Genomic DNA, 21,878 nt, shown 5'->3' with positions numbered 1-21,878 from the left:
GAGATGACAAAAGGGAATTGGAGACCAGCCCCTTCTGGGGACTGGATCTCTGTCCATTATGGCTCTGGTACTGATAGTAAAAGGAAAAGGGAGGAGCATGGGGAGGTAGACTACACTGATAATTCAATTCAGGGAAGCAACCAATGCCATATTATGTCAAATTGCTTTCGGTTAACAAATTATTGCTGTGAACAGGTTTCGGGCATCTTTGACATGGCTCAACTTGCGAAAGGTCGCGGACATGGAAGACGGGGCTGGGAGCCTAGAGGCTGGATAAAATTGAAAGATATATTCCATGCATCTCGGAACTGTCTGAGATGCCTGGAGCAACTGTTAAGGACCCCGCGCCAGTGGAATCAGCCTCGGAGGAGCAGAAGGGCTAGTCATTCTCCCATGTTTACTTTTGTTTTATATGTGGATAGCATTTACTTTTTGTCTTGCAAGTATATGTATAGATAGAAATATAGAATATGGTCATGAAACAAGACATATATAGCTTGGCTAGAGAGATTGAAACTTTATTGTTTCTGGATGGGTTATAATGCGGATAGGTGGTCAACAAACTTGGTTTCCCATTGGGCAAGTTGAGGCCACCTAGCCAATATATGTGGTGTAAATTTGCCTATGATGGAACAGAAAATGAAAGGTCCTGCCAAGCTTAACAAAAAAAATATTTTTTTTTGAAGTGTTTATCAGCGGTCAAGATTATTTTGATAAGGATCAAAGAAATTAGCCGTTATTTTTCCATTTGGAGGATTTATTTATAAATGACAGAGTTAGTTGAGTCTCTAGCCATCTTGATCTTTGGCTAGAAAACTTTTGCTGAAGCAACTTTGTAACTATTGTCTCGCTGGGAACTATTTTTTCAATCATAATAAAGACTTTGGGGTGCAATTCAAGGTGTTCTTGCTTATTGATTTGTGGTATGTGCTGACTACGAACATCTCTATGTTGTGTTGAATATTGGTAAGATTTGTTTTTTCATTAGATGGAGATAAAACCATACTATTGATAGTTTTGGGCTAATCTTAGGTCGTTTGATTTCCCATGTGATATAACAAATTATTTTGAGATAAATTCATAGTGCTTGGAAGTACTTTAGTCCTTAGCCTCCAAGTTCACAAACTTGGGCAAGAATCATTGTTGCGTGGATTCTGAAGATTTATATGGTGGATTAAATTTTCACCTATAGTATACATTGGGGTTTCTAAAGTTCTTTTAGCCATTCTTCAAAGGAAAAAACTCCATAAAAATATTTTTCTCAACAATTTTTTTTTTAAACCCTTGTATATTTGTAGATATTGTGAATAATTTTGTAGATCTAACCTGTAAAATATATTTTTCTAACTTGGGTTTTGGGGATTTTTAATATTTTGTATATATTTGGGGTTTGGGTGTTTTTATTTTCATTTTTGCAGGTTGGATCAAGGAATCAAGTAAGAGAAGAGCTAGATCTAGGCCCTTGAGGGTAAGATTAGTTTCTAGACAATTTTGAAAGGACATTTATTAAAGATTTGTCGAAAAAATTCAGAGCTGGAAAAAAAACTTTTTACACGGGTTTTCAATTTTTGGCCTCCTCTTGCCATTTCAGCCCTCGATATATCATCCTAACCCTTTTATCCCCACAAATTTGTCTCCCTTAACCTTGTTCTCCATTTTCCTGGCCTCTTTTGCCCTAAAGTGACCCGAATCCCTAAGCCAAAGTTTTAAAGCTAAATGCTTGGTGGTTTTGCAGGATTAAGGTTTCAAAATTCTTATTTTTAAAACGGCAAGATAATCTCAAAGTTTCAACGATTTTCAACGGTAGGATCTTCAAGGCCTTGGACCTAGGGTTTGACTTCCAAACCCTCATTTTGCTTCAGCTTCATTAAATCAAGTAAATCATTAATTTCTAGGCCTTAAAATCTGTAATGTCCCAAATGAAGAAAATTTGGAACAAACACTTCACATAAAAATATCATACATTTAACAAAAGATTTCCATGTAAAATTAAACAGAAAAAGCACTACAATCCCATAACACAATGAACAGGAACAACCTCAACTTTATTATATTAGATAAATAGGGGTTTACATGCACATACAACCCATATAGTTGAGATAAACTGGCCTCAAACAGATCTACAATAATGCCGCAATCGACCTCCAAAACAAACTGAAAACCAATAAACTGCAACCTGTGAATCTTGAATGGATTCACCAAGGGAAGAGATGGGTGCTCGCCCACTCTCACTGAATTACCCGAGGGTTTCCGTCCTAGGGCTACTGCTGGAGTAGAGAACCGGGTTCTCAAACCTCTCCACAAGAAGACAATACAAATCCAAGATGTCTCCAAATGACCTTCTCTTGCTCTTTTATAGATCTCATGGATAGATGTCCAAGCCTCTAGAAGCATTTTATTTTATTATTTTATTATTATTATAGAAGCTCATTGACTTTATCAAGTGACCTTTTAATTTTATTTTATTTCACTTAAGTAACCTTTGGCCCTTTTTCTCCAATTAATTATTTTTCCTTAATTAATGACTAATTAAAGTCATTTTTAACTGAGGAAAATGGCAAATCGCCCACCATATTCTCTTCGGCCACTGGAAGTCACTTCTCAACATCCCATCTTGTAGATTTTCTCATTCCGGTTTCAACGAGCTATTACACAGGTGTTCCATCAATTAATCTCCCCGGAATGCCACCTCGAGCATAATTAATTAAGTTATACCAATAATAACCCTATTTTACGGGAATTATCAAGAAAGTCACAGAACCAAAAGCAAGATCTGCGCAACTGCTCATAATGATGAATATGCCAAGCGAATGCCATTGGACCCCATAGAAACTCCTTAAAACTCCATCGGAACCCCTGATGACATAAACCTGCTCCACAGACTTGGCCATCCCCTGCCTTGGAATTCCACGCTGGCTGTATTATGAAGAAGAATAAAAATGAGGACATTAGAAAATAATACTCTAATTGGTCAAAATAGATTAAAATTGCAAAATCTATTTTTCACATGTTTTGGCCACTTGGGCATCTCTATTTTGACCTAGATCTAACATTTTAGCTTGTTGGAAATTACTGCATAACTGTGAAATTCAAGTCTGAAATATTTCTGAAGCATATACTTAATTAGGATTAAAATTTTGAATTTTCAGTTCCCCAACAAACTTACTATTTTTAGACATTTGGGGCAGCCTATTCAGTATTTTTAGCTTGCTGATCTGTAACTAACTTACTGCTATAATTAGTTTATCAGTTCTGAATTTTCTAAATCATATTCTCTAAAAACTCAAAAAATCATTTTTTTCAATTTTGGTGAAAAGTTTCTATTTTTAGAAAGTATTGGGCAACTATTTTTGGCTGAGTAAATTTGCTGATCTATGGTAAATTCATTGCTGTAATAATCATATCAGATCTGAAAATTACTAAGGCAAACTCACCTAGAGCCCTAAATTTGAAATTCTCAAGTTCTAGTGCATTTTTCTATTTTTAAGCATATTGGATATCTAGTTTGGGAAGTTTTTATCTTGCTGATCTGTCTTTAGAGTGTATAGGTGTCTCCAAGTTCAAGAAGGAGGTTAATCAAGGACCCTATTAAGTGGTTTCAACCTTTAAGGGAGTGACAGGTCCATGTTACATCCGTCATATGGCTAGTGTCATCTTCTATAATTATGGAGCAGAGTGGGGCATCGGGGGAAGGCTCCAAGCCACATGCCATGGTACAAGGGTGGCTATGATGAGGGAGGCCCACACTTGGGTGTATAGATGCAGGAGGGAGCAATCGTGGTACATGAGTTACCCTAAGTTTTGTTTTTCCACCCTTCCCCATATGCCTTTTGTCTTTTGGTTATTCTTCTTTTATAACTGCTTGCGGCTCTAAGGGATGAGAGCATGATGTGAATGATATAGCAGTGAATACCCCCTTTAAGGTTGGGAAATTCATCGCTCACTAGAGGTTGGGACAATCATGGATTTCTTAGTGATGCAGGGTGCCAATGTAGGGGCCCTAGGAACCAGGGTGATGGCCATGATGATAGGGGTAGAGCTCATGTTAGCTTTTGCCCACATGCTAAATTTGTATGTCCTGACCATCTTTTGCATTTTATGGTACATTTCCTATTGCAAGTGTCCAAATTATGCTTTTAACTTTTCTTTTAGCTGCGGCAACCTCCAAGGCATCGTTTCAGGCCTTACCCAAAGTGCGGACAAGGGGAGAGGGAGGCTAACTCCTTGTGGACCCAATGGACAAATGTGGACCCAGATGGGAAATATGTGAAAAGGGGTTATAATGAGCAGAGGGGAGTGATGTATGTGGTGTCGGGAAGCGGGACCACGCAACCAAAATCGAGATTTCCCATGTACTGCCACTCCTAGAGCTATTGGCCAATAAAGGAGATCCCATAGGACTAGGATACAAGGTTAACCATCAATTTGGATAAGGGGACAAGAGTACAAACCAATGTTGCACGAAGCGGGGATGAAACGGGGACGTTTTTTGGAAGCGGGGACGTGGAAGTGTCATTTTCCAAAAATCTAGGAAGCGAAGCGTCTGCTATATATATATATAGATATTTATATTTTTTTGCATTTATACTCAAAACAAACATCCCAAATACCAAATTAGTTGTAGAAGACATGAAAACATGCATATTTTTGCATAAATCAAGCTAGATATAGCATCCATTGTACATTAATGATTAATTATTCGAGCATAAACCATTTAGATGCATCAACCATCTAGAATCTAGATTCTTCTCCTCTTGTCTAGGGATATTAGTCAACATTGCCCAATTTTGATCAAACTACCTAATTCAAGACTTAAAATATGGTAGAAAAAGTTTAACATGCTTGATCGATGATTTTGACTTGATTGAAAGGTAATTTTTTGCTAAGGGCGTGACAAAGGAGTTCAACAATTAACACCACCAACACTAGGGTACATATAGGGCTTGGTGCTCTTGATTAGATGCTAATCGCATACCTTCATACTTTATATAATCTAATGAAATGCCACAATCCCATTGATCCTGAATTCCTGAAAATTGTTAAGTCTGCTGAACTTTGAATAGGATATGAAATTCTATTTTCTCCATATGAAGTCCAATGAGGCTGGAACCACTCTCAAACATCCTGAGTCATTTCATGGTAATGTTAAAATTTAAGTAAAAGAATGAAAATGAAAAATAAAGGAGAATGTCACTTTTACTTTAAGAATTTAACATTACCATGAGGGAGCATCTGCTATATTTATATTTTTTTAATATTTTTTTTGCCTTCATTCCTCACCCTAACCCAAGGTGGACCCACCCCCAATATGCAAACTCACCTAAAATTTAAAAAAAATCGATTTTCTAAACAACGGAATTTAACATAACCATGAGGGAGCATCTGCTATATTTATATTTTTTTTATATTTTTTTTGCCTTCATTCCTCACCCTAACCCAAGGTGGACCCACCCCCAATATGCAAACTCACCTAAAATAAAAAAAAAATAAAAAAAAAATCGATTTTCTAAATAGCGTGGCGCACTTTCCGGAACCATGTACGGAACCGGACGGGATGCTTCCGAATTTCTAGGAAGCGTCCATATCAGTCCGAAATGCGTTTCGGAAATTTGGAACCGCGCTTCTGGGGATGCTTCCTAGACGCATCCGTACCGTATGCGCTTCGAGCATTAGATCCAGGAGGGGTGACGTTCCCTGCAACATTGGTACAAAACAAGCCCATTCTTTCTGTCGAATCCCCCCACTAATCCATGCCCAAATGTGTCCATGATAAGTAAGCAAAAATACTCAATTACATAATGAAATCCATACCTTCGGGGTTGGAAGGCCCACCTTCAAACACACGATCATAACAAATGGGCAAGGGCACATAATGGCAGGTTTAGGTGGTGGAGATGGTGGCAGATCGAGCTATCTGGTGGTTTCAAGGGGCTGTTGGCTACCGGCTGAAGACAATCTAGGAGAATAAATTCTCCTATGGGTGTCACCCACAGGTGGAGGGTAACAGGCCCACAAATATTTATCTTATATATGTACCGTTTTAAGGTTGTTTAGGATTGCCCATTCAGCAGTGCGTGATTATAGGTGACTTCATTCGCTCGAATTATAGTGTGGAGACCAACAAAGAGGGCGTGACCCAACAAATTTTCCTAAGGTATATATGTATAAGTTGTTTCATAAAATACCAGCTAGCTACAATAGTTAATTACATGAACCATTCAAATTTAACCAAAGACTGAAATGTGTATTGCCAATTAATCAATATATGCCACTACGCAATGGAGGAAGAGCTTCAACACACACACACACACACATATATATCTATATATATTTACCAGATCATTATTTAACAATTGCCATTAGTCAACGGTGCTGCAAAATGAAAAGTTTAAGCAACGCAAATTGCATTCTAAATAAAGATGGCTGAGTGAGGTTTATGTAACTGTAGATATGATTCACGTTGTAATGGATATTTTCACAATTCGATTGCTCAGTTTAATCATGCATTAGAAGCCTATCTCCAGTCGTTTTCAAATTCAACAGTGTACTCAGACAATTCCAATGCCAAGCCTAGGATGTCCTGAAATTTTATAATTACAATATAAATTTCATACCCAGATATGTAATGTATACTACATCGTTTTGGCGTGTGCCCAACATATGATATAAATTGTAATCTTAAATTCTTCAACATAGTTTAATAAGGTCATTTGACTCAATTAACTCATGAATAACTCAATTCGATAACCATCAAGAATTATATAAATAATAAACATTCATTTGTATTTCACACATATACAGAGATACACTAGTTATTACAATAATAAAATTGTAAAAGCATGGAACATGTTACTTCTCTGAGTGGGCAATTGAAGGAGGGGCTTCCACTCTCCTCCCAACCATAGGCCAATTGAAATGTAATCTTCCTTGCAATTGACCACACCCGAGCCGGATCCAAGGTCTGAGGAACTGCTTACATAGGGTAAATTTACGCCAAGGGATTGATCCAAATCAAAGGAGCTTTAGGCCTCATACCTTCTTTGAATTTCAAGAGAATGTATTGCTATAGCATTTGCTTTCACCTGAAAGCTTTGATTAATGAGTTAGTACTAGTTATAGATTGATAGAGTAGGTGATTGAGTGCTAGAGAGCTTATGCTCTAGTGTTAATGTGAAAGAGCTCTCACACACGCACAACAAACCCACAATGACTTTGATGAAGTTAGAATGGCCAAATCGCACTTTTATAGCTGCGCAGAGGGAAAAATTCGTGATACGTGTCCTGGAATGGGGACACGATCGTGTCCCGATGGGACATGTTCGGACACGATCTGGAGGACATGTGTCACACCGAATCGTGTCTTATTCATCCGATTCGGGACACATGGGGTCAGGGGAGCGAATCCAGTTTCATAGTGGGCAAGTTATTTTCTGTAGAGTGGGCCGAGATTTTCTCCAGGTCGTGAATGGGCCGTGCGATTTTCCAAATGAGGCCAAGTTCTTCTAGGCGGCACGTGTGGGCTGAGAGAGGGCTGTATGGTTTGCAAAAGGAAGGCTGTGGGGTTTTCTAGCCGGTTTGGTCAACAACGGTGAAGATCTATTTGTGAGTGTCAGGCAAACAGTAAATGTAATTTCTCATTAGTAGATTTGTTGAAGATTTAATAATAAAACCCTCATCTTGAAAACTGGTTTTCCCCATCTTGGGGTTTTTCTAGGGACATTTGTCCAAATATATGTGTCATTTGTGTGATTGGTTTCTCGTATGTTCTGCTGCATTTTAATTTGGTGAATGGTGTTGTTCATGTTTTTTATTCATTACTTTCAGCTGAAAATTTAATTTTGTTGTGCATAAGTAATCAGAATAATTTACTAGGTTAATAGCACCTTTTGGGTAGTGGAAGTTTCACAACAATTTTTCCCTCAGACCAAGGATTCGTAAGGTAGTCCAACCTTCAGTTGCTTAATTTTTTTAATTTTAATTAATTTTCATATATTTAAAAATTAGAGTTTTGGCAAGTCGTGGATCTCTCCATGCTGGCGTGGTCGGCACAGTAACAAGGGTAGAATAGGAGGATGTTGTAGTTCAAGAGTTGGTTACTTTTAATTTCAATGAAACATATAATTTTTCTCATCTTAACCAGATCATTGCTGGCGTTCCAGTCTTCACATCTATTAAGGTATTAAATCCATGGCCTTATTCAAGAAAAAGGGTTACTGGGTATGGTGTTTGTTCATGTACTCTAGCTTAACCTTTGATTGTATGCTTGAGCCATTGTTAGTATTACCCCTCATTTTAGTAGGGTCACTTATAGCCATTTTTCTTTTGGGAAACACCATTGTAACTCCAGGGAATGCAAGTCAACAACCCTGTCATCCATGTTCCATGTAATTTTATTCATTATGGTATCCTAAGCCTTGTATGGTCGGCCATGCCCAGTTCTTTAGACTCCACTCCCAAGTCCCTTTATCTTTGATAGGATTGGAGGGCTTAAGATAAACCTACGTGGACAAATGGTTTAGAGGAGTGATTGGCTTTGTAAGGGTGATCACATTATGTGGGTCTAATATAGCCCATGTCTTGATTGCACCTGTTGCGACCTGTCACACACATCTAAGTGCAAGAAAAAACCGTTAACCCCAGAAGGTGTGGTTTGGTGGAAATATTAAGAGATGGGGTTGTCACCTATTCCCAACTCTCTCCCTTTAAGCTCTCTCCTAGGCAAGCTAAGGGGGGTGGTCCCTAAATGGAAAATTAAGTTAAAAATGATGTGATGTTTCTTAGAGATGTTAGAATGAATTAAATTACTTCTAGATTATGAGCAAATATGATGAGCGATATGTTTCATATATGACCATTAACACATGAATCAAATATTTGCATATATAAAACTAGTGCCTTCAATATTGCTTAAAAATAAATAATACTTGCTTGAAAATTGAAGTGTTTCCACTTGAAACACAAGTAACCCTGTCAATCAAACACAAGAGGTTAGCAAGATATGGTATCACATGCAAGATATAAAATTTACTTTCAAAAAATGCTTTCAAAATATATAATCATTCACAAATCCAAAGTATGTATGGAAGCACTATATAGTGACTTGCAAAAGAAACGAATTAAACTATACTTGCAAAAGTGAACAAGATGATACTTGCCTAAATAAGATAATCAATTTAAAGCATTTCCATCAATGACAAGTACATGGAATAATTTTCAAGTAAAAATAGTATGTGTTAGCATAAAATGCACTTAAACTAAGATTAAATGCAATTATTTAGGTTAACTTTAATCCAATGTTACTTGGGAGCGGGAGCGAAAACGGGAGCTGGAGCGACATTTCAGAAGCTCCCGGCTTGGGAGCGAATCCCGGAGCGTTTTTTATATAATATATATATAATTTTTATATTTTGATACATATATGTCAACAAAAACATGTAGAATAATGAATTAGATATAAAAAACAAAAAAAACATAGATTGAACCATATAACAACAATCATCTAGAAGTTATAATCTTCATCAACCACGTCCACAAGTTAGTAACATAGTATCATACAACATATTGAGTCTCATGATTCATCAATCTTAAAATTTCAAGCTTTCAAAATTCAATATATAACATTTATCATCATTGATCACCAAAGTTGTACTTGTAAGCTAAGTGTAACCATTACAACAAATAATATCTAACATGAAATGAAATGTTATAAAATCAAATGAAATGAAACAACTTTCAACTTTCATGAAGCATCATATTCATAATTCATTACTAATGAGTTATAATTGCCAACTTCAAACTTAAATTGTCATATATTGTTTAAAAAAATATCATAATAAATATGAAAGAGTCAATAGTTATAAAAGCTACTAGAAACTAGAAAAGAGAAGTAAATCTATTATCTATTTCTTATGCTTGGGCCTCTTGCCACCACGAGAAATGTCTAATTTTTTAGTCTTGTTGGAAAATCAGGATCTTTGTCATTAATATCACCCTCTAAGCATTAATATCCAGAGGTATCTTTGTCATTACCTCTGTATCTGTATAGGGATCTTTGTCATTAATATCACCCTCTAAGCATTAACATAAGATAGAAAAAGCATAGCATGTCAAGTCAAGATTTTGTTTGAGTAATGCGTACATTTTTAGGAGGGTCATGATAGAGGAGTTCGACAACCAATGTCACTAACATCAAGGTACATAGAGGGATTGGTGCTCTTGATTAAATACGAGTTCCATACCCTAATACATGACAAAATTCAATGGAAACATTGCAATCCTCCAATCCTGAAATCTTGAAAAACTGATAAGTCTGCTGGATTTTGAATGAAATCTAAAATTCTACTTTCTCCATATGAAATCCAATGAGGCCGAAACCACTCTCAAACATCCTGAGTCATTTCATGGTAATGTTAAAAATTTAAGTAAAAGGATGAAAATGAAGATTAAGGAAAATGTTAATACTAGGGCCTAGACTTGATCATTAAGCTGCCCCACTCAAAAATTATTTGTTTCTTTAAAAAAAAATGCATTTCGAACCTTACTACAAAAATAAAATTGCAAAAAAGGCAAAACGCTCCCGAAAAGGCAGGGAGCGAAATTTTTTTAGGGAGCGAAAAGGGCGCGATTTCGGGAGCGCGCTCCCGACCCGCTCCTGAGTCGCTCCCGCGCGAAGCGTGGATTGGGAGCGGGATCGGGGGGGGGGAGCGTTCCCCCGCAACATAGCTTTAATCTAAATGCTTAGTCTAGGTGTGACTTTTTTTCAACTGTTTTGAAACAAGTCTCTTATGTAAGATGCGGAAGGGGTCCAAGGAAAGACAACCAAGACTCTATTAATGATACCTCCCTTAGATTACCCAACACACCCGATGCCTTCGGCGCTGCAAAGATTGTGGTTCTGACAACTACAAGGTCACCATGTTAACTACATAAGAACATCTATGTCCCTCATGTTGATGAAAGAAAGAAGAGATGTTTTTCAACCAAGCTTATGCTTGGAGGTCAATTTTATTAGAGATGCAAGCTATACTAATATGCCTAAATGGAATGCAAGTGAGTTTATTAGTGCTTGTAAAAGAAAATGCCTCAAGTAAATGGAAATATGTTCAATGATATAACTTAGATAATTGCTCAAAATTGTACAAGATACAAGAACATAAGCTTCGTAAGCACATGAGATTGTAAGTTGCTCAAAGTAAGTGCTTTAACAAATGATATATCAATGATCAACCAACTAAAGTAAGGAAATGAGACGAAGCTTCAAAGTATATGTTGATTTGGGGTAGCATCGGATGTGCTCTAGCCACGAAAATTGGTGGAGAGGCTAAAGCACATGAGATCTCCAAGACCCAGAAATGGTTTGGGCAGAATCTAACCAGTTTGGGAGATATTAAAATAATTAATATTTTTAATGGAGTTCCTAAGTCTAAACTTAGGAAAAATAAAATATTAATGTGAATTAATATAAAACTGAGTTAGAATGGTCCAAAAGTCATGGATCAAGCCAAATCTAATCTTAGTCGTTGATTAGAGATTTAATCTCGGCCATTGATGGACCAATGAGAAAAGTATAAGAGGAGGCTTGAGGGTCAGTTGGAGAACACACCGAGAGAGATCAAGAACTCGATTTTCTGGGGTAGGGTTTGCTGAGGAAATTGAGTGAAGTGATCTGAGTTGCAGCTGAGGGGCAGTGAATACATAGCAGAGAGGCAGAGTTAGTACCAGGAGGATCAGCGCAGAAGCCGAGAGAGGTTGATGTAGAGCCAGCTAGAGGCCACGTAGAGGCAACCGGGACCAATGTTGCACACATCGCGATCGGGATTTAATCGGCGCCGGGAAAAAAGTGGAAAAAATCGTTAAAATCGGGAAAAAATCGGAAAAAAGCGGGAAAAAATCGTTTGGCACAAAAATATTCATTTTTTTTCAATTTTTTTCAATTTTTTTAATATCTAAACCATCTACAACATAAAATAAATACATTGACACATAAATATGATAAAAAAACTAATATATAAGATGTTCAATATCATTTCTAGCGCTAAAATCACACATAACATTGAATCATGTCCTGAATAGTAAGTCCTGAGTCCCAAGTCCAACTCAGCCTCAAAATATCAACAAAAAATATGATAATGTATCTCATCATGTCATAATGTCATATACAATAAAATGAAAGTCTAATCCTATTGATTTCCTCTGCCCCTCTTGCGAGAAAATGGCACAACTTTCTCTTTCCCTCTAGATGTAGAAGCTGGTGCCTGTGGTGGTGGAAATGGCAGTGGAGTCTGACGTGCTCTAGAAGCTGAAGAACTAGTAGTAGCAGCTACAGGAGGCTGAGGTGGACGGAGACCACGTCCTCTACTGGTGGTAGTGGTAGCCCGGGTAGGCGGTGTCACCTCCTCCTCCTGCTCCTCCAACTCCTCCTCCTCCTGCTCCTTCTCCTGCTCCTCCTCCTCCCCCTCCTCCTCCCCCTCATCCTGCACTAACCAATCCTCAGTGGGATCCATGAGAGGCCTCTCGGTCTCAACCCTCCATTCAGCAGTGGTGTCAATCCCATCCAATGAGATGGCTTCCGTATCAGGTGTCTTCTCTAGTTGTTTCACCCACAATCGAAGATTGTAGTAGACATAGACCATGTCATTAAGTCTATGGGACTCCAACCTGTACAAAGTTCATGAAATAATAAATTAATAATTAATATTATAAAAAAAATATTGTTTAAAACTTTAATGAATTCAAAAATTTATTTGGAAATTTGCAATATTTTAAATGTTTAAGTGTTAACCTATTGCGCTTCTTGTTGTGTATTTTTTCAAATACACTCCAATTGCGCTCACATCCCGAGGAGCTGCATGTTTGGCTGAGGATCCGCACGGCAAGATTTTGCAAAAGGGGGACTCTGCCACCATACATCTTCCACCATGCGTCTACAACAAAATTACAAAGAAAATTTTAAATAAACATAAGAAAAAAATGGAATTTGAAGAAACAATGAAATTTGAAACAAAGTTACAAAGTACATACTACATAGTACAAACTAAAAAATACCTGGCATTTTAACCGTCCTATCAATGACAGCCATCTCAAAGCCAAATGTGCCAGCTGACAACTTATATTGCTCAATTTGTCTAGAGACCTCCATACGTTCTTCTGAAGTTCTCACCATCTTCTGGACACAGGTTAATAATCCTTCCACGACCTCAACATCAAAATTAAACCCACATGCATAAGAAAATGCAGGGTTCAGGAAAAGGCCAGCAGCATGAATGGGACGATGGAGTGTGTTGTTCCATCGCTCATCAATGACCTTCCATAGAAGGAGTTGTCTCTGGAACCCATCATCTCCCTTGTCATCATAGTAGGACCGAATGGCTTCTTTGGCCCTATCCATGGCTTCATACAAATAGCCCATTGCGGGCTTCTCACCATCAACCAACCGAAGAACCTTTACCAAAGGTTCTGTAACAGCGCACACCTCCTGCACTCCCGCCCAGAAGTCCTCCTGGTATGAAACTAGTCTGCAGACGGCCTCTCCTTCTGGTTTGCGGCTCATTGACGAAGCACGCCACTCCTCTGAAAGAAACATTCTCTTCAAATCCCACATAGAATTCAAGAGGGATTGAAGAGATATGAAACTCGTCGCAAACCGTGTAATGGCGGGGCGCACCAACTCTTTGTTGTTGGTGCATTTTCTCATCAAGCTAAGCACAGATGTGTGATTGTAAATAAATTTTGTGATGCTTTTTGATGAGTCAACAACCTCTTTGACAAAGGGAATTTTCCCAATGTCCTCTAACATCAAATCAATACAATGGGCAGCACAAGGTGTCCAAAATAAAGTAGGATGCCTGTCCATAAGCATTCTACCAGCAGCAACATAATTTGCAGCATTGTCCGTTATGACTTGGACAACATTTTCTGCACCCACCTCCAAAATAAACACATCCAGCAAATCACATAAAGTTTTTGCATCTTTCATTTGATGAGTTGCATCAACAGATTTGATAAACATAGTCCCCAAGGGACAACTAACCAAGAAGTTTATAAGGGTTCTCCCCTTTTGGTCAGTCCAACCATCTGACATAACAGTGCATCCTGTTTGTGCCCATGATGCCCTAAAATCCTCCAATCTTTGGGTGCAGTCACGCTTTTCATCTTGAAGAAGCCGGCCTCTGAAATCATGAAGAGAAGGGAGTTTGTACCCCGGGCCAACACTGGCAACAGCATCAAGAGTAGGTTGGAAAAATGGATTATTCCTTATAATGCTGAAAGGAATATCACTCCAGAGGAGAAATTTTGTCATCAACTTGTCAGCTTTTTCTTTTTCAGTTCTTTTTAGCATTGAACCAATAGTTGGTTGTGAACCAGGTGTGGTTCGAGGAACAAAATATGATGATGCAGCTACCGGATTGACTGACGCTGCAGTAGAACCTGTGCCACTTGGCCCACTTCCTTCAACTGACCTTTTTAGTTGCCTTTTGAGTTCTTCTTTGGCGTCTCTAGTGTGCTCTAATTCTCCCAATGCTCTCATGGCTTTTTGGATAATTTCAGCATTTGTCTTTAGACAGGGCCCCACATCACGTCCAGGGATTTGTGCAAGGTGGAACTTCAACCTGTACACCCCCCCGAATATTTCCTTTCCACACAACTTGCAATACAAGTTTTGTCTATCATTCGGAGTTTTAGGGTCACCATATTCCCAGAAAGGATCCAATTTCCTTGGCATGTTTGTTTTTGAATTTTGAATTTGCAAACCTATGGAAAAATAAGGATTAGGAAATAGGAATTTAGGATTACATAAATGATAATAGTAAATACAAATTACAATTTAGCATTTGCAAAATTACAAGCTAATTATTTCCAAAATCCCAATTTCTAAACCCAAGTTACCCAACCAAATGCCAAAAAACAATGAAAAATAAAAAAAAATAAACAATGTTTAAAGAAAATGAGAAAATAAAAATCAAAAATTGGTTCTCATAGTCATAACAAATAACCCATCCCAAATCAATGAAAAATTTCCAAAAATTCTTTAAAAACAATGAAAAACAAAGTTTTTATAGAACCAAAACAAAAAAAAATTAATCTACATACCTGGTTTATGGACAAATTGGCGATCTTGGCTTGGATTCCTCCTAAAATCGCTTCGATTCGCTCCCACAACCGACGGCAACCCTCTCCCTCACTTCTTCTCCTTCTCCTCCGCGGCGGACTGCTGAATGAATAAAAAAAAATTCGTTTTTTCCATATAAAACCCCGCTGCCGCGCGCCCTCGCGATTTTAAGCGAAAAAATCGCGATTTTATCGAAAAAATCGCTATAAAAAAAAGAGGCGATTTTTTGGATAAAAATCGCGCTTTGAATCGGCGATTTTAAAAAATCGCGATTTTACGATTTAATCGCGATTTTATCGCGATGTGTGCAACACTGACCGGGACCTGCGCAGAGCCAGTGAGGGCCAGCGTGTGAGACGTAGAGGCTGACGCAGAGCCCCGAGAGGCTGATGCTGGGCCAGATAGGCTGACGCTGGGCTAGAGAGGTTGATGTTGGGCCAGAGAGGTTGACGCAGGGCTAGAGAGGCTGACGCAAGCCTTAGAGGCAGTGTTGGGAGATTTTCGTGGTAAAGTCTGGGAGCTGGATAGGGTGACGTAGAGCAGGAAAAGTTGTATTGTTGCTGTGGGATTGTTCATCCGGTGATTTAGCCGGAATATCTATCTCCGACTGAGAGGTACTACTGCGAGGGCATTCTTTGTTGGGTGAGCCATTTCTGGCACCCTAGTTGTATTTTGAAATTGCATAATAATAAAACCCCCTGAATAGATGCACTGGTTCCGGGGACATTAGTCCAAAAACAACGGTGTCACTTGTGTGCATGTTTCTTTCAGTTGATGATCTGTATGTGTTGATACTGTACTTGTGTTTATTTTCAGTATTTACATGGTAAATAACTTGTTAAGTTACTAAACAAGTAGGAATAAATAAATCATAAAGTACAGGAAGAATTACTAACAGGTTAAACTTAGAAATTCCAACATGTTATCAGAGCGTGGTTGCAGATCACAGGATAACTGAAGGCATCAGCCGAGCAGAGCAGCAGCAACAGAAACAACTGTCCCGAGTGACAGAAGTTGTTCCTAGCAGTAAGTAGCAAGGAAGGGGTGACGTAGAGAGCCTGCGTCATTAGTTCGAGCCAGGAGGAGGATCAACGCTGAGGCAGAGAGGAGCAGACCTGACCTATGCAGTGCCCAGTCATCTTTCTCTGTCAGGAAGGATTGATACTGTGGCCAGGAGGTGCATATTTTGCCGGTGCCGGGATTGCGCAGAGCCTAGAGGCTCTAACCTTCAGAGTGCTCGGGCATAGGAGGCTGTGGGTAAGTTGCAGAGTGCAGCTAGTGGGGTTTTGTAGTCAGAACAATACCTAACAGGGCAAGACCAAGGAGGAGGGAGTTGCTGCAGAGGATTTCTAGCCAAGAAATGCAGATTAGTGGTGTGGCTGCACAAACGCTCAGAGTGGGGCATCTCGACATTGGCATAAGGGTTTCTAGAAGGGAAATCGAGGCTCAGAGGGAGTCAAACCGAGAAATTCCAGAGGGGAAGTTGAGAGACTCAGCAAGAGTCGATCAGAGGACTTCTAGGAGGGAAGTAGAGAGACTCGAAAGAGTCAAAAGAGGAGCAGCGAAATGGAAGTGAATGGGCTAAGAGATCAAGATAGACTAGACGAAGCTTCAAACTTCGTAGTCTGGAAGGCCAGGATCTTGTCCATTATAGACAGGTATCGCATCAAACACTTCGCCTTGAAAATGATAGCGATCCCAGTTGACCCGGCTGAAAATACAAAGTACGAGGAGGCAATGGCCAGGGCTAAGTGCATCATTCTTGATAGGGTGAAGGATGATGTGGTACCACATATTGCCGAGAAGGGCACAGAAAATGAGATGTGGGATGCCCTGAAGTTGTATCAGCAAACTTTTGTGTAGAGGAATATACTTCTATAAAATCAGTTGCGGTCATACCAGATGCAAAGGGGTGAGCAAATAGATATCTTCCTTGGGAGATTGACAGAGATACAGGATCAGCTGACTTCCATAGGGGCCACGCTGGATGAGGAGATGTTGGTGAGGACCGCACTGAACGTAGTCTCAGAGGATTGGGAGGTATTTGTCCAAAGCTTACTGGGCAGGGCGAGCCTTCCAAATTGGGAGGAACTGTGGGCGGCTCTTCGGCAAGAAGAGATCAGAAGGCTGACTAAGGTGGGAAGCAGCGGCAAGGGGGTCAAAATCAAAAACGACGAAGAGGAGGATGCTGCCCTAGAATCTGCAGGAAAGCAGGAGAACGGAAGAAGAAGGGCCTCTCCAAGGTCAAGTGCTTCCACTATGGGGAACTGGGTCACTATGCGAGTCAGTGCCCAAGGAAGAAAAGCAAGGGAGAGGCTTCTGAGACCAAGGTAGTGCCAGCGAGGGCAGAGAAAGAAGTGGAGACAAATGACGACTGTGCCATGAGTGCTCATGCGCCACTTTAGAGGAAGTGGGGAGACAACGAGCTGTAGTCAGACGGACTATAGACGATGAGGGGCAAGATCCTCGAGGTACACAACCTCTTGGATTATACCTGGCTACGAGAGCCCCGAAGAGGAGTAGCAGGACTGGCGAATGTTGGTAGAGACGGATGCGGATGGAGCAACATAGAGTGCTACAATGCAGGAGTACCAGGATAGCGCGAGGCAACAGTGCGAGATGCATGGAGTTGTTGCAGCAGTGCAGAGGTCAGAGAGGGAGCACTTGTCAGCGATAGAGGGAGCTTCAACATCAGGACTGTTTCTAGCCTGACAAAGACGTCAGAGTTGAGAGGATTAGTTACTTACTTCTCAGTAACTGAGTTGCAGTGCAACAGTTAGCAGTGGCAGTGCTATGGGCAGCATGGTGCAGCATGATGAGAGGGGATGCAGTGCAGATGCAACAGTGGCAAGGCCATGGGCAATAACACAGATGTAGAGGGAGTTGCCGTACAGATGCAACAGTGGCAGTGGCAGGGCCATGGGTAGCAGTACATAACGCAGTATTGCAGAGGATGTTGGGTGGGGAGGCCTAGCATCAGCACAGGGACCGATACTGGATGATCAAGGTGATACTCAGTGAGGAGTATTACTAGAGCACAATCCTCGCTAAGAGGGAGTGTTGATTTGGGGTAGCATTGGATGTGCTCTAGCCACAAAAATTGGTGGAGAGACTAAAGCACATGAGATTTCCAAGACCCAGAAATGGTTTGGGCAAAATCTAACCAGTTTGGGAGATATTAAAATAATTATTTTTAGTGGAGTTCCTAAGTCTAAACTTAGGAAAAATAAATATTAATGTGAATTAATATAAAACTGAGTTAAAATGGTTCAAAAGTCAAGGATCAAGCCAAATCTAATCTTAGCTGTTGATGAGAGATTTAATCTCGGCTGTTGATGGACCAACGAGAAAAGTATAAGAGGAGGCTTGAGGGTTAGTTGGAGAACACATTGAGAGAGATCAAGAACTCAATTTTCTGGAGCAGGGTTTGCTGAGAAAATTGAGTGAAGTGATTTGAGTTGTAGCTGAGGGGCACTGAATACATAGCAGAGAGGCAGAGTTAGTACCGAGAGGATCAGTGCGGAAGCCGGGAGAGGTTGACGCAGAGCCAGCTAAAGGCCACGCAGAGGCAGCCAGGAGCTACGCAGACCCTGTGAGGGCCAGCGTGTGAGACACAGAGGCTCTAGAGGCTGACACAGAGCCCTGAGAAACTGACGCTGGGCCAGATAGGCTGACACTGGGCCAGAGAGGCTGATGCAGGCCTTAGAGGCAGTGCTAGGAGATTTTCGTGGGACAAACTGGGAGCTGGTGAGCTGGATAGGGTGATGCAGTCCCTATCAGGGTGATGCAAAGCAACAAAAGATGTATTGTTGCTGTGGGATTGTTCATCCAGTGATTTAGTCGGAATATCTGTCTCTGACTGAGAGGTACTACCACCGAGGGCATTCTCTGTTGGGTGAGCCATTTCTGGCACCCTGGTCGTATTCTGAAACTGCATAATAATAAAACCCTCTGAATAGATGCACTGGGTTTCCTGCATTGGGTTTTTCCAGGGACATTAGTCCAAAAACAATGGTGTCACTTGTGTGCTTGTTTCTTTTGGTTGATGATCTGTATGTGTTGATACTGTACTTGTATTTATTTTCAGTATTTACATGGTAAATAACTTTTTACGTAACTGAAGAAGTAGGAAGAAATAAATCAGAAAGTACAAGAAGAATTTCTAACGGGTTAAACTTTATAAATTCCAACAGTATGATATGCTTGCAAAGTGAGAGAAAGTCTTTAAAATAAATGAGCAAGTAACCAATGAGCTTATAATGAGACAAATATGAAGCAAATTGTTAAATTAACTAAATTTAACTTTGCCACATGAATTGAAATGCTTGCATACAATGAAATAAGTTGCTCCAAAAGTGAAATTCCAAGTTGTACTTGTTACCCACCATTTTGTGGGTAATATGCCTAGGAGATTTTTTTTTGTCCAAGACGGTCCTCAGCCGGCAACCAATAGCACCTTGCAGCCACCAGCTAGCTCATTGTGCCATTTTTCCGCCACCTGAGCTAGCCATGTGGTCCCTCGCCCATCAACCATGATCGTATGTATGAAGGTGGGCCTCCCGAACCTAAAGGTATGCCTTGTCATTTGGAAATTGAGTATTGTAGTTTGCTTATCATGGACACTTCTAGGCATGGATTAATATGGGGGTTCGACAGAAAGAATGGGCTAAGTTTGTGCTCTTGTCCCCAAGTCTCTTTTAGGTATTAACCTTGGATTCTAGTCCCGTGGGATCTCTTTTACTGACCATTTGGCTCTAGGGATGGTATTTCATGGGAAGCCCCAATTTTGGTTGTGTGGTCCCACTCCCTTATCCGCTTATGTTACCCCCGTTCCACTCATGATTACCCCATTCGTCATTTCTCCCACCTAGGTCCAAATTCCTCCACTGGTCCACAGATGGTTAGCTCGCCCCTTCCCCTTGCCCTCACCTTGGGTCAGGCACGGAATGATGCCCTGGAGGTTGATGCTGCTAAAAAGAAAGATAAAAGCATATTTGGCCATCTTCAATCGGAAAATGTACCACAAAATGCAAAAGATGGTTGGGACAAACACTTGTAGCACATGGGCAAAAGCCAATACATGAGCTCTACCCCATCATCATAGCCATCACCCTAGTTCCTATAGGTTCTATGAACCTCCCTCATCATATAGGAACCCATGAATGTCCCAACCCCTGGTGGGCAATGAACCACCCTACCATTAAAGGGGGGTATTCGCTGCTATATCTTATGCATCACGCTCTTACCCCATGAGGCCTGAGTAGTTAATCAAAGAAAATCATAAAAAGACAAAAGGCATATAAACAAGGGTGGAAAAATCAAGGCCAGGGCACCTCATGTACCATGATTGCTCCGTCCTATACATCATAAACCCAAGTGTGGGCTTCCCTCTTATTAACTACCCTTGTATCCAACATGTGACCCAGGGCGCCCCTTCTCATCCCCTACTTCATTCACCCATATATCACATACCACCATCGTTTGAAGGATGTACCTTGACTATATTATCCGCTTTAGAAGTAGAAACCACCTAATAGGATTATTGGTTAACCCCATTTGGAGTTTAGGAGACATTGGCACATTCCGAAGCCCATTATGGAAGGGTAGGCCATTATGAAGTCTCCACCTGTGGTCAATGATTGGTAAAGCTCATTTACTCTATTTCTCTAATGACTTGTGCTGGAAGGCTAGGGGACAGATTGGATCTTATGCAAGATTGCAGATGGTCTCCATTTTGGGTTTGGTCTCCCTATGTTAAAATTGGCAACCAGGGCAAAACTTCATGTGGGTCATCTTATTCATGGCTGATAATACTTTTATTAGATTCCTCTTGTCGAGAGGTGTAGGTTTGATATAAAGATCATCCAATTCCGATAAGTATTCATGGAGATATGAATTTATTTTGATTATGGAATTATTATCAAGCCGACCTACAACTCATGTAGGCTCAGAAGCCCAACAGTCGCATCTATTCACCCACCAACGTTGTGTATAAATATAAGAGGACTTTTTCTCATTTGGACTCACTCATCTCATCAGATCTCTCTCTCTCTACTGCGCAGATATGAGTCTCTTCTCTACTGCGCTGAAATGGGTCTCTCTCTCTCTCACACATGTGAAGCCGGAAACTGTTGAAATTGAAGCTGCAACTGCAGAAGTAAAGATTGACTTGCGTGGCCTAGAAGATCTCCTCTTTGGAACTGCGCTGTAGGTTCATCTGAACCTCTTCTGAAAGCCGCAACTTTTGGTGGTGGAATGAAGTCAATCCGATGAACGGTTTGCAAGATATCGACTGCCCTAGTTTGAAGCCGGAAACTGCTGAAACTGAAGCTGCAATTGCAGAAGTAAAGATTGACTTGCGTGGCCTAGAAGATCTCATCTGAACTGCGCTGTAGGTTCATCTGAACCTCCTCTGGAAGCCGAAACTTTTGGTGGTGGAATGAAGTCAATCCGACTGTCGGTTTGTGAGATATGGTCTGCCCTAGTTTTGATGCTACTGATCTAGGGTTTGCTACTGCTGATATGAATCAGATTTATTGTACTATTTCTCTCTGCTGAATTATTGAAGATAAAAGAAGATTTGATCAAAGGGTTTCCCCACACATTGTGGGGTTTGTCCCTGGCTAGCCGCCACATCTTGTGTCTCTTGTCTTGGCTTGTTTTCTGTCGATCGTTTAATGTTCTATCTGCACTTTACTTTATGTACATGTGATTGCTAATCGGTGGAATATAATAAGAAAAAGAAGTAAACTGTTATAAGCATAGAACA

The 21,878-nt window shown here is 40.2% G+C and overlaps 2 protein-coding genes across 2 annotated transcripts in view; one reads left to right on the top strand and one right to left on the bottom strand.

Annotated features, from left to right (window-relative positions):
- Positions 1–21,878, top strand: part of LOC149222360 (protein At-4/1-like) — a 252,333-nt gene that overhangs the window by 64,236 nt on the left and 166,219 nt on the right. The window lies entirely within an intron of this gene.
- On the bottom strand, positions 12,479–14,906 carry LOC149222361 (uncharacterized). The gene is made up of 2 exons (XM_089383084.1): positions 12,782–14,906; positions 12,479–12,657 (listed from the first exon to the last, which is right to left on the bottom strand). Exon 1 carries the CDS (start codon positions 14,720–14,722, stop codon positions 13,034–13,036), a length of 1,689 nt encoding a protein of 562 aa, XP_089239210.1. The 5' UTR covers positions 14,723–14,906; the 3' UTR covers positions 12,479–12,657; positions 12,782–13,033.

The sequence above is a fragment of the Pinus tabuliformis genome, chromosome Q, assembly GCF_031772625.1.
Source record: "Pinus tabuliformis cultivar Carrire ecotype Pingquan chromosome Q, CPIR1, whole genome shotgun sequence".
In the NCBI taxonomy this organism is placed as follows: Eukaryota; Viridiplantae; Streptophyta; class Pinopsida; order Pinales; family Pinaceae; genus Pinus; species Pinus tabuliformis.
The sequence above is the reverse complement of the archived record's forward strand: the minus strand, read 5'-3'. Positions and strand labels throughout refer to the sequence as shown.